Source organism: Nelumbo lutea, chromosome 4, assembly GCF_056320005.1.
Source record: "Nelumbo lutea isolate HS-2025 chromosome 4, American lotus-T2T, whole genome shotgun sequence".
NCBI lineage: Eukaryota > Viridiplantae > Streptophyta > Magnoliopsida > Proteales > Nelumbonaceae > Nelumbo > Nelumbo lutea.
The window spans coordinates 69,148,461-69,162,718 of record NC_142687.1 but is presented as its reverse complement, the minus strand read 5'-3'; the positions used below and the strand labels follow the sequence as shown (position 1 = coordinate 69,162,718).

The window sequence follows — 14,258 nt, the reverse complement described above, 5'->3', positions numbered from 1 at the left end:
CATCTATTTTGGTCTTGGCCGTTTTCATGAATGGCCTGCCTAATAGAAGTGGGGCTGAACTTGTGACTGTATCCTCCTCCATCTTCAAGATGTAGAAATCAACTGGAAAAATTAAATTGTTAAACTGCACCAATACATCCTCAACAATCCCTTTTGGGTAGGCATTAGAATGATCAGCTAGCTGAATCACTACCCTAGTTTCCTTTAAGGGACCTAATGTCAAAGCACAATAAATCGAGTATGGCATGACATTAATGGATGCACCTAAATCTAACATGGCATGCTCACTTCTTTTATTGCCAATCACACAAGGTAAAGTGAACATACCTGGATCAGCACATTTTTTCGGCAAGGTCCTCTTAATGACAGCTGAAACGTTTTCTCCAACCCTTACCTTCTCATTGATTCGCAACCTCCTCTTGTTAGAGCATAGCTCCTTCAGAAATTTTGCATATTTTGGGATCTGTTTGATGGCATCTAACAAGGGTATACTTATCTCCACCTTCCTGAAGGTCTCCAAGACTTCTTGCTCATATTCTTCCATCTTGGATTTTTCCAACCTACTAGGAAATGGAGGCACAATGGCATTAGTAATCTTTAGGAGAGGGGGTTGGATATTACCGTAATGGGGCTCTCATTTGAATCTTGTTTCTCCTCTTCTTTCTGTCCTTTATCTGCCTTCCTTGGTGAGGTAGGTTGTGGCTGCAATTCCTTCCCGCTTCTTAGCACCACTGCACTAGTATTTTCCTTGGGATTAACTACCGTCTGCGATGGTAGCCTTCCAGAGTTTTGTGCCTCCAACTTGCTAATGGAAGTAGCAAGCTAACTAATTTGGTTCCCTAAGTTCTGGACGCTGGCCCTTGTTTCCTGTTGAAATTGTTGAGTATCAAGCAACATTCTCCGCTAATGCTACCTTCTAAATTAGGACGTCCCCTCTTCCAACTATCTCTTGTAGTACATGGTACTTCCTCTTGATGTGCTTCGACTTTGAATGAGCTCGTGGCTCTTAGCTTGAGCGATAGCTTCATTGTTGTCACACAACAACAGAATGGGTGATGTGCTAGATGGAACTACTCCCAATTCATGAATGAACTTCTTCATCTATACGGCTTCTTTGGCAGCTTCACTTGCAGCAATGTATTCGGCTTTGGTTGTGGAATCTGCCATGGACCCCTATTTGCTGCTTTTTCAGCAAACAAAACACGATCCTATCATGAAAACATACCCAGATGTAAACTTTCTATCATCTAGATCTGACTAGAAGTCGGCATCAGTATACCCCTGGATCTGTAGTGAGCTATCATCGAATACTAGACAAAACTCTTTTGTCCTTCAAAGGTACTTAAGTATATTTTTTGCAGCAGTCCAATGCTCTTGCCCTGGGTTGGCCTGGAATCTGCTTACCACACTCACTACCTGAGCAATGTCGGGACGAGTGCACAGCATGGCATACATGATAGTCCCTACGACTAAGGCATAGGGAATGCCCTTCATGCCCTCAATCTCCTCGGGAGTCTTGGGAGACATCCCCTTAGAGAGAGTGTTTCCGTGCTTGAAAGGAACATTTCCTTTCTTGGAGTTCTCTATGTTGTATCTCTTAACTATTTTGTCAATGTAAGCAGATTGGGATAATCCTATTATCCTCTCCGATATATCTCTATAGAGTCAAAGGCCCAGTATATAGGAGGCTTCTCCAAGATCTTTAATGGAGAATTGATGTGAAAGTCATACTTTCACCGTAGTCAACATTCCTACATCATTCCCAAAGAGTTGAATGTCGTCTACATACAGAACCAAGAACATAACCTTATCCCCACTAGATTTCATGTAAACACAATGTTCATCCGAATTCTGCTCAAAGTCAAACTTTTTTACATAGAGTCAAACCGGATGTTCCAACTCCTAGAAGCCTGCTTAAGTCCATATATGGATATATTTAATTTACATACCTTGTGTTCTTGACTAGCAGCTATGAAACCTTGCGGTTGCTTCATATAGATATTTTCAGTAAGATCTCCATTCAGGAATGCAATTTTGACATCCATTTTCTAAATCTCGTAGTCATGGTATGCTGGTACAGGTAGCAGGATCCTAATGGATTTAAGCATGGCCACCGGCGAAAAGGTTTCCTCATAATCGATGCCCTCTTTCTGAGTATACTCTTTTGCCACCAGATGAGCCTTGTAGGTCTCAACCTTATGATCGGGGCCCTTCTTCCTCTTATAGATAGATCCATTTGCAACCAATTGCTTTTACCCCGAGGGGCAGATCTACTAGTGTCCAGACTCCATTAGTCTCCATTGAGTCCATCTCAACTCTCATGGTATCCTACGCACTTCAAGGAATCTATGTTCAACATAGCTTCCATATAAGTCATGGGATCCTCCTTACAAATTATAGTTTCCACCAGGTAACTATCCTGGTCATAGCCAAAACAGACTAGATGCCTGGATACCCAGGTAGATCTTTTTGGTTGTTCATTACCTGGAACTTGTGGGACATCTCCCACTGACCCTGAGCTCTCCTCATCAAGAACAACTTCCTGATGATGATTGTTCAAGATGTAATCTTCCTCCAAGAAATGGGCATTTCATCTACAGAACACCTTCTGTTCACCTGGGTCATAGAATAGGTAACCCACAGAGCCCTTGGGGTATCCTACGAATAGGCAACAGCTGGTCTTGGATTCCAATTTGTCTGCACTCATTCTTTTGACGTGTGTTGGACAAACCCAAATCATCAAGTGTCTAACACTTGGTTTCTTTCTGTCCAAAGTTCATATGAAGTATTCGGAACCGATTTGGTTGGAACCCGGTTCAGCATGTATATCATAGTCTCCAATGCATAACCCCAAAAGGATGTGGGCAATTCTGAGTATACGAGAAGTGACCGAACCATATACAATAAGGTCCTATTCCTCCTCTTTGAAACAAAGTTTAGTTGTGGTGTAGCAGGAGGAGCTAACTGAGATACTATCCCATTGACCTTCAAATAGTCCCTAAATTCGTTAGAGAGATACTTGCCACCTCGATCCGATTAAAGGGTCTTAATTTCTCTCCCTAACTGATTCTCAACCTCTTGTCTGAACTCTCTAAACTTTTCAAAGGATTCAGACTTGTATCTCATTACGTACACATAACCACAACGAGAATAATCGTCGGTGAATATAATAAAATACACGTGCTGGTTACGAGTCCTAACACTCATTGGACCACACACATCAGTATATATAAAGTCAAACGTGCATGTGTTAGACAGTTTTTGTATGCCCTTAGATTCAATCAAAATGATGTACTTTATGAGTTTATTGTAAATGAATAAAAGTTCATATTTGATTCATGTTCCCTTGGTATGTTTCTGTGTAATACCCTTAAACTAGACACTTAATGAGACTCGTGTTAGTTTAGAATGTTCACAGCCAGTGGGTCGGTCTGGGGAGACCTATTCTGACAAGGCTGACGATGTGGTGCCACCAAGTCGGTTGGGGTGGCTTGTCTCAGCTACCGGGGTGAGACCCTAGGCTCATAGAGTGTGGGATTAATTGAATCTTTGAACTGGACTATATTTTCAGTATTGCCCTGGACCTTGGAGATTGATGGGCAAAACTGGAAAGTTACACCCGACCCCTGGACTCGATTATGATACTGTACTAGGTGTCGGATTGGGCTCTCTTTGATGTACCAATCAGTGAGATCCTTAGTGGGGGTCAAAACCTGGGTATGTTGGGACAGTCTGAGAATTCATCTAAGTGGGTGATCATAGTGACAGGATCAGCCCCTTTGTCGGACAAAGGTAATGATCGGGGATGCACTCTCATTGACGGAAACCAAGACTATCGGCAGCCGATTTCAATCGTTGAGATTTGTTTTGCAAAATATATTTTATATGAGATATAAAAGTATATAAATTATGGTTTCGAAATGATTTGCAAAAGGTTTTAATTCCTGGGATCCATACTTCAAAGAGTGCAACACTGTTCCTTGCAGCCGAGGTAGAGGTCCTCTTTTGTCGGGCAGTGTATGATCATTATGGACTGAGAGGTTAAGTGTAAGACCATGGAGAATAATACCTGATGGTCTAATCTTGCATCTCCCCACAGTCCCTGGGTGTTACAAGGTGGCTTGGCCCAAGGACCACTTAGGGTAATTGTTGGGCCCATAGAGCCCATCTGATGGGTTTCAGGGGGTGCACTGTCCATAACAGTGTATTTGGCTAGGCCTTGTAACAAATGCTGGGCTGAACCCATGTGGCTGATGTGTAGATCAATGTTTGGGTCCCATGCTATACAAGGAAGCCCAACTGGGCAGCAGTTTGGAAGGCTTAATGAATACATAACCCTAAATGGGCCTTAAGCCCATTTCGAACTGGGCTAATTTGATTAGTCTTTAAGGGGCGAATTCTGAGATAAGATCAGTTGATAGGATTGGGCCCACACCCTATCCACTCAAAAAGTCCAAGATCTAAATGAGATTTAGATTTGGAAACTTCCTAATTAGATTAGGAGTTGGCTGATCTAATCTACAGATAAGATAAGGTTTATCCCTTATCTTAAAGGACTTTTAATCCAGATATGATTTGGGTTAGCAACTCCTAATGGGATTAGGAGCTGATCCCTTTAAGTCTATAAAAGGAAGAGGGGGCAGCATCCTTTAGACATCCAACACAATCACCAGCAACAGTCTTGTCTTCAGAGCTGAGATCACAGAAGAGAGAATTCTGCACCCTGCAAATACTCTCTAGCCACCTCCTTCTTGCAGCCGCCGCCTATAGCAATTCGATCTCCATTGCTTGGGAGAAATCAAGATTGGATCTTGATTCCAATCTTTTGGAGAAAAGATTGATAGGAGTTGTATTCAGAAGCCGTCCAGGTGATTCTTGGGAAGGATCAAGTTCTTAGAAAGGACACCGCTGATTCTGCTCCACCCAGCACTGCGCCATCTTCAGTGGGAGCATATTTTGGATCCTACCTTGGGCGTGAACACCTCCATTGAGAGATATTGTTTCTCTGTATCAGGTATTATCTCTCTCTCCTCCTTTTGGTTCAGATCTGGTTCAGTTTATGGTTCAAGAATGATCATTGAAAATATGATTTTCTAAATAGGGATATCAATTCCCAGTTGAAGGGAGAGAAAAAAAATGAAATTCGCCCCCTTTATTCCGCAATCTTGGGCATCCATATGATGGATTTCCTATCCATTCAGTGGTATTAGAGCCATGGTTCAAATCTTGAACCATTCTGTTTCAGATCTGAACCTGCGCAAATACAGAGAAGGCTTTCTACCCAATTTGTGCAGATATGGGTTTTGGGAAATTTGTTCCCTAAATAGATGGGAAAATAATCTGAAATTAATTTTAAATAAATCTGATTATTATTTAGAATAGTTCTTTGTAATTTTCTTGATTTATGGGTTGTTCATACAAGAGGAGATCGAAATCTTGGTTTGCGTAGGGAGAACTGCAAGATTTGCAGTTTATTGAATTTATTTATTACATTTGGTTTGTAAATATTTTTTTTTTTATTTTTAGACTCAATGTATAGGCATTCAATCTGATGTAGAAATAGGATGTCTATTTATTTTAATTTTGGATCGAAGATGGCGGCGCAGAGAAGGAGATTTCACAGATGGGAGATTCGCTATCTGCGATTTTCAGTTTAAGAAGCTGCAATCTGTGATCTAACCTCTATTTTGTAGGATGGAGTGTGCGAACAACCCTGATTAATTGTTTTTGTTTTTCTTTTATCATTTATTTAATTATAGATTATTTTCTTGAATTAAGGATTTAATTAAAAATCAAACCCTAGACCCATTCGAACCAAGATTGGTTCAAACTGTTTGGACCAAAACTAGGGTTTAATCAAGGCTGAAAGTCAGCCCTAAATTTCCCACTAATGGGCCTGAGGATTGATATTTAATTAAATGGATAATTCGGCGCAACCTATAAAGGCCCAGTTTTAAATAGTTAAAACTGCTAAAAGCCCACTTTAAAGGATAAAGCTATATGTGCCGAACTGGGTAACCCTAATTCAGCCCATATACCTAGATAATATTAATGGTTAATTTTATGGAATTTTAACGGGCTTCCAATGGGCCTTACAGATATTTAATTGATTGGATCAATTTATCCCTGCATGAGATGTATGAATGTGTGATGTGCTGCGTACATGGGCCATAAGTACTTGACCCGTGCTCTTTCGATAGTGGCTCTTGTGCACACCATGGCTGAATGCACATCATTACCATGGTGTCCCTTTTGGTCATTGGCTGACCTCCCTCAGTGGTGGGCCCCACACCGCATCAAGAGGTTACGTGCGGATCCCTAGCCGATAAAAGGCCCACCGAAATCTGAGTTTATGAAAGTCAGTGGGAGCCACTTTGGTTTGACCTAAATCAAACTAGGCTATTATTATCTGTTCCCTCCTGCTAATATGAATATAAGTGATAGGGAGATTCATATGATGAACTCTCTAAAGGCCTTCCATCATTAGCATGAGGATGGGTCCTTCAGTAATGAGGAAACGCACCAGAAAATGGGCTATCCATTTGCTATTGGGCTTGTTTGAGTGTTTCATAAGATGATAGGGGCGTCATAGACCAATGTGGGAGGGGCTTCACTAGAAAATGGGAACTCTCTCACGGTACCTTGGCGTTCATGAATATGATGGATAAGCACTCATATGATGAGTGGATATGATCCTTCACAGAAAGGGGGTGGGGTTATGCAGCTGAAACAGTTGGCTCCACGCACCCTATGTGATTTCCCACATTTCTAGAGACAACCCATAGTCTCCGCCACTGAGAAAGGAGAGAACTCTCAGAGATGAATAAATGGAAATGTATCGTAAATTAAAAGCCATATCTATGAAATGAACATGAATCAAATTAGGTTGTCGACTGATGTTTGCTCTTTTATCAGAAAATGGCAAACGGATCTTTTGCAAAGTTTCTTGATGACAACAAGCTTAACGGCCCAAACTACGCCGACTGGTATCGAAACCTTATGCTGGTCCTAGCTTCAAAAAAGTTGGACAAAGTGGCAAAAAATCCTTCCCCAGAGCATCCGGGTGACAGGGCTTCTGAGGCCTGAAGGAGAGACTATCAAGAATGGGAGGAGAAAAACTCCCTATCCCGGTGTTACATCATCGCCTCCTTGGACAACCGAATACAGAGGTAGTTCGATCAGATTGAATTTGCCAAAGACATATTGGACAGCCTGAGGACGATGTATGAAGAGCAGAATCGTTCTACTTGGAAAAAGGTCTTGAAGCAGTTCATGACCACTCAAATGTCCAAGGGCCAACAAGTTCATGACCATTGTCTTCAGATGATGGGTTACATCAATGTACTGGAGGCTCTTGGATCCGAGCTGGATCTCACAACCCAGATAGACGCTATCCTTAATTCTTTGCCTCCTTCCTTTAATCCGTTCATCATGAACTATAACATGAACAAGCTGAATGTCAGCTTGCAAGAGCTCAACAATATGTTGCAAAGAGCTAAAGAATTGTTTAAAAAGGATGAGCCTGTAGCTATGCTTGTTGAAGCTAGCAAAATGGGCAAGAGAAAGAGGAAGCCAAAGAAGCCTCAGAAGAAAGCCACTAAGAGCAAAAGGCAGAAGCAAGACAAAGCATCGAGTGCTTGTCACTTCTGCAAGAAGACCGGCCACTGGAAAAGTAATTGTCCTGCCTACCTTTTATCCAAGAAAGGTAATTTTGAAACTTTTGTTATAGAAACCAATTTATTGGTAGCTTCTGCATCCTGGTGTATTGACTCCGGGGCTTCAACTCATGCCTGTAACTCACTACAAGGGCTCAAGGTAAGCAAAAGGCTGAGTGAAGGAGAAGTCACTCTCTACTTGGGGACTACTGCAACAGTTGCAGCCGCAACAATAGGAACTGTGGAGTTAATTTTTAGAGAAGGAAAAATTGTACTCAAAGATTGTCTTAATGTACAAAACTTAAGGAGAAATTTGATTTCTGTTTCAAAATTGTGTGCAGATGGTTATTCTGTTTTCTTTAATAATACGATTACTATTAAAAGAAATAACAGATTCATCGCATACGGGGAACTTGAAAATGGTCTCTATGTTCTACATCCTTCTCTAGAAACTAACATAACCGAAACTACGTCGGCTGAAATCCCCAAGAAAAGAGCCCGTGATACAGTTAATCCCACGTGTCTGTGGCATTACCGACTTGGCCACATCGGTGTTGACCGAATCACAAGGTTGGTAAAGGATGGTCCTTTGGATTTTCTAACTGTAGAAGATCTTCCCACCTGTGAGCCTTGCCTATAAGGCAAGATGACAAAACGGTTGTTTAACGGTAAGCCTGAAAGATGTACAGGCACACTTGACTTAATACATATTGATGCATGTGGTCCCCGGAGTGTTAGGACACGGAATCAACACGTGTATTTCATCACCTTCACAGATGATTTCTCATAATATGGTTATGTGTACCTAATGAGACACAAGTCTGAATCCTTTGAAAAGTTCAAAGAGTTTAGACAAGAGGTCGAGAAACAGTTGGGGAGAGAAATTAAAGCCCTTCAATCTGATCGAGGTGGCGAGTATCTCTCTGACGAGTTCAGGGACTACTTAAAGGACAATGGGATAGTATCACAATTAGCTCCTCCTGCTACACTACAACTTAACGGTGCTTCAGAGAAGAGGAATAGGACCTTATTGGATTAGAGACTACGATTTACATGTTGAATCGGGTTCCAACCAAATCGGTTCCGAACACTCCATATGAACTTTGGACCGGAAAGAAATCAAGTGTCAAACACTTGAAGATTTGGGGTTGTCCAGCACGCGTTAAAAGACCATGTGCAGACAAGTTGGAATCCAAGACCTGAGTAGAAAATTAATAGTCCACAACCCAAGCCGAGCGCATTGCCGTAAGTGAGGCTGCCTTCTGAAAGAAGGTGTTCATTCCTGAATTTGGAATTTAGCACATCACCCATTCCACTCTTGTATGACAACACTGGACCTAGGGGAGGATGACAGTAAGAGGTAGCATCAGCAGAGAATGTGGTAGACCCATTGACTAAGCCACTTTCATAGAAAGTGTTTGAGAAACACGTGGAAAGCATGGGACTCTGGCTAGTACCTGATTGGACGTAAGTGCAAGTGGGAGTTGTTAGACAGTTTTTGTATGCCCTTAGACTCAATCAAAATGATGTACTTTATGAGTTTATTGTAAATGAATAAAAGTGCATATTTGATTCATGTTCCCTTGGTATGTTTCTGTGTAATAACCTTAAAATAGACAATTAATGAGACTCGTGTTAGTTTAGAATGTTCACAGCCAGTGGATCGGTCTGGGGAGACCTATCCTGACAAGGCTGACACTGTGGTGCCACCAAGTCGGTTGGGGTGGCTTGTCTTAGCTACCGGGTGAGACCCTAGGCAAATACAGTGTGGGATTAAATGAATCTTTGAACTAGACTAGATTTCGAGTATTGCCCTGGACCTTAGAGATTGATGGGCAAAACTGGAAAATTACACCAGACCCCTAGACTCGATTATGATACTGCACTAGGTGTCGGATTGGGCTGTCTTTGATGTACCAATCAGTGATATCCTTAACGGGGTCAAAACCAAGGTATGTTGGGATAGTCTGAGAATTCATCTGAGTGGGTGATCATAGTGACAGGATCAGCCCCTTTGTCGGACAAAGGTAATGATTAGGGATGCACTCTCACTGATGGAAACCAAGACTACCGGTAGCCGATTTCAATCGTTGAGATTTGTTTTGCAAAATATATTTTATATGAGATATAAAAGTATATAAATTATGGTTTCGAAATGATTTGCAAAAGGTTTTAATTCCTGGGATCCATACTTGAGAAAGTGCAACACTGTTCCTTGCAGCCGAGGTAGAAGTCCTCTTTTGTCGGGTAGTGTATGACCATTGAGGATAATACCGGATGGGATAATCTTGCCTCTGCCGATAGTTCCTAGGTGTTACAAGGTGGCTTGGCCCAAGGACCACTTAGGGTAAGTGTTGGGCCCATAGAGCCCATTTGATGGGTTTCAGGGGGTGCACTATCCATAACAGTGTATTCGGCCAGGCCTTGTAACAAAGGCTGGGCTGAACCCATGTGGCTCATGTGTAGATCAATGTTTGGGTCCCACGCCATAGAAGGAAGCCCAACTGGGCAGCAGTTTGGATGGCTTAATGAATACATAACCCTAAATGGGCCTTAAGCCCATTTCAAACTGGGCTAATTTGATTAGTCTTTAAGGGGCGAATTCTGAGATAAGATTAGTTGATACGATTGGGCCCACACCCTATCTACTCAGAGAGTCCAAGATCTAAATGAGATTTAGATTTGGAAACTTCCTAATTAGATTAGGAGCTGGCTGATCTAATCTACAGATAAGATAAGGATTATCCCTTATCTTAAAAGGACTTCTAATCTAGATATTATTTGGGTTAGCAACTCCTAATGGGATTAGGAGTTGATCCCTTTAAGTCTATAAAAGGAAGAGGGGGCGGCAGCCTTTAGACATCCAACACAATCACCAGCAACAGTCTTGTCTTCAGAGCTGAGATCACAGAAGTGAGAATTCTGCACCCTGCAAATACTCTCTAGCTGCCTCCTTCCTGCAGCCGCCGCCTATAGCAATTCGATCTCCATTGTTTGGGAGAATTCAAGATTGGATCTTGATTCCAATCTTTTGGAGAAAAGATTGGTAGGAGTTGTATTCACAAGCCGTCCAGGTGATTCTTGGGAAGGATCAAATTCTTAGGTAGAACACTGCTGATTCTGCTCCACCCTGCACCGCGCCATCTTCAGTGGGACCAGATTTTCGATCCTACCTTAGGCATGAACACCTCCATTGAGAGATATTGTTTCTCTATATCAGGTATTATCTCTCTCTCCTCCTTTTGGTTCAGATCTGGTTCAGTTTATGGTTCAAGAATGATCTCTGAAAATATGATTTTCTAAATAGGGAATTCGATTCCCAATTGATGGGAGAGAAATATTTTTTGAAATTCGCGCCGTTTATTCTGCAATCTTGGGCATCCATATGATGGATTTCCTATCCCTTCAGCATGTACATCTTTCAGGCTTACCGTTAAATGGCCGTCTCATCATCTTATTAGGGGGTCGTTCCCATGAGGATTTAGGTTGCAACTACTAATACTAAACAAGCCAACTCTTATTTGATTAACCGAATACTATAGTTTATTCAAATCTGCAATTCTAAACTACAAAGTACCTAATAGGCATTGGTTCAACACCTTGCATTCAAGTTGAGAGAATAGGCTAAAATTACAAATTCATCATTCAGCAATGTGTCCTCTTAGATCATTCGAATAGAGTACGATTCAGCCTTGGGTTGGTGAAACCCGAAGGCAATGAACAACCTCTTTCAAGTGCATGTTCATCCTATGTATGAATGATGATTCTTATATCTCTATCAAGAATCTAATCATTCATGCATGCATTAGATCAAACAATTCATGGGCATCAATTCAGATTGAATTGATCACCAACTGAATTGTGCAAGTTTTCTCTAACCTTGCATTCAATTCAGTTCTTGAGTAGCAGATCTGAATTTCTAGAGTCTCTCTCAAGCACTCTAGAAATTCCTGTTAGACAGTTTTGTATGCCCTTAGCTTCAATTAGAATGATGTACTTTATGAGTTTATTGTAAATGAATAAAAGTGCATAATTGATTTATGTTCCTTTTGTATGTTTCTGTGTAATACCCTTAAACTGGACACTTAATGAGACTCGTGTTAGTTTATAATGTTCACAACCATTGGGTCAGTCTGGGGAGACCTATCCTGGCAAGGCTGACACTGGTGCCACCAAGTCGGTTGGGGTGGCCTGTCTCAACTACCAGGTGAGACACTAGGCACATACAGTGTTGGATTAATTGAATCTTTGAACAAGACCTGATTTCTAGTATTGCCTTGGACCTTGGAGATAGATGGGCAAAATTGGAAAGTTACACCCGACACCTAGACTCCATTATGATACTGCACTAGGTGTCCGATCGGGCTGTCTTTGATGTATCAATCAGTGAGATCCTTAGTGAGGGTCAAAACCTGGGTATGTTGGGATAGTCTGAGAATTCATCTGAGTGGGTGATCATAGTGATAGGATTAGCCCTTTGTCGGACAAACGAAATGATCGGTGATGCACTCTCACTGATGGAAACCAAGACTGCCGGCAGCCGATTTCAATCGTTGGGATTTGTTTTGCAAAATATATTTTATATGGGATATAAAAGTATATATATTATGGTTTCGAAATGATTTGCAAAAGGTTTTAATTCCCGGGATCCATATAAATAGAGAGTGCAACATTGTTCCTTGTAGCCGAGGGAGAGGTCCTCTCTTGTCGGGTAGTGTATGATCATTATGGGCTGAGAGGTTAAGTGCAAGACCATTGAGGATAATATCTAATGGGCTAATTTTGCATCTGCCCATAGTCCCTGGGTGTTACAAGGTGGCTTGGCCCAGGGACCACATAGGGTAAGTGTTGGACCCATAGAGCCCATAAGATGGGTTTCAGGGGGTGCACTGTCCATAACAGTGTATTCGATCAGGACTTGTAACAAAGACTGGGCCGAACCCATGTGGCTGATGTGTAGATCAATGTTTGGGTCCCACGCCATACAGGGAAGCCCAACTGGGCAACAGTTTGGAAGGCTAAGTGAATACATAAACTTAAATGGGCCTTAAGCGCATTTCGAACTGGGCTGATTTGATCAGTCAATTAAAAGGGGCAAATTCTGAGATGGATCAGCTGATAGGATTGGGCCTAGACCCTATCCACTTAGAGAGTTCAAGATCTAAATAAGATTTAGATCTGGAAGCCTCCTAATTAGGTTAGGAGATGGCTGATCTGATCTGCAGATAAGATAAGCGCTATCCCTTATCACTTAAAGGGACTTCTTATCCAAAAATGATTTGGATTAGCAACTCCAAATGGGATTAGGAAATGATCCCTTTAAGATTATTATTGGAAGAGGAGGCGGCAACCTTTAAACAAGCAACCAACACATTCTTGTCTTCAGAGCTAAAATCACAAGAATAGAGAATTCTGCACCCTGCGAATACTCTCTTGCCGCCTCCTTCCTGTAGTCGTCGCGTCTAGTAGTTTGATCTCCTCCTCTCCCCAAGAGTAATCAAGATTTGATCTTGATACCAATCTTTTGGAGAAAAGATTGATTAGAGCTGTATTCACAAGCCATCCTATTGATTCTTGCAAAGGGTCAATTTCTTTTCGAAGAACACTGCTGCTTCTGCTCCATCCTGCACTGCGCCATCTTCAGTGGGAGTAGATTTTGGATCCTTCCTTGGGCATAAACACCTCCATTGGGAGATACTGTTTCTCTGTATCAGGTATAATCCCTCCCTACTCCTTTTGGTTCAGACCTGGTTTAGTTTATGGTTCAAGATTGATCCTTGAAAATATGATTTTCTAAATAGGGAATGTGATTCCCAATTGAAGGGAGAGAAATTTTTTTTAAATTCGCCCCCCTTATTCCACAATCTTTGGGAGTCCATGTGATGGATATCCTATCCCTTCAGTGGTATCAGAGCTATGTTCAAATCCTGAACCAATTTGTGTTAGATTGGAACCTACACAAATGGGCGGAAGGCGTTCTACCCAATTTGCACAGATATGGTTTTGAGAAATTTGTTCACAAAATTAATGGGAGAATAATCTGAAACTAATTTTATACAAATCTGATTATTATTTAGAATAGTTCTTTATGATTTTCTTGATTTATGGACTGTTAGTACAAGAGGAGATCGAATTCTTGGTTTGCATAGGGAAAACTGCAAGACTTGCAGTATCTTGATTTATTTATTACATTAGGTCTATAAATAGTTTTTTTTTTATTTTTAGACTCAATGTATTAGGCATTCGATCTGATGTAATTATAATAGAAATTAGGTTTTCTATTTTTGTTTTTTTGGATAAAAGACGATGGCACTTGGAAGGAGATTTTGCAGATGGGGCATTCGCTACCTGCGATTTGTAGTTTGTCAAACTGCAATCTATGAACTAACCTCTGTTTTGTAGGATGGATTGTGTGAACAACCCTATATGACTGATTCTTGTTTAGTTTTATCAGTTCTTTAATTTCAGATTATTTTCTTGAATTAAAGATTTAATTAAAGATCAAACCCTAGACCCATTTGAACCAAGATTGGGTCAAACTGTTTGGACCAAATCTAGGGTTTAATTAAGGCTGAAAGTCAGCCCTAATTTTCCCATTGATGG

The 14,258-nt window shown here is 41.2% G+C and overlaps 1 protein-coding gene across 1 annotated transcript in view; it reads right to left on the bottom strand.

Moving 5' to 3' along the window:
- The window catches only part of LOC148860995 (uncharacterized), a 167,140-nt gene that overhangs the window by 52,632 nt on the left and 100,250 nt on the right, over nt 1-14,258 (bottom strand). The window contains exons 5-6 of the mRNA XM_088984998.1: nt 328-560; nt 131-213 (exon numbers count right to left, since the gene is read on the bottom strand). Coding sequence (XP_088841124.1) covers nt 131-213; nt 328-560 — 316 coding nt within the window. The remainder of the gene's footprint in view (nt 1-130; nt 214-327; nt 561-14,258) is intronic.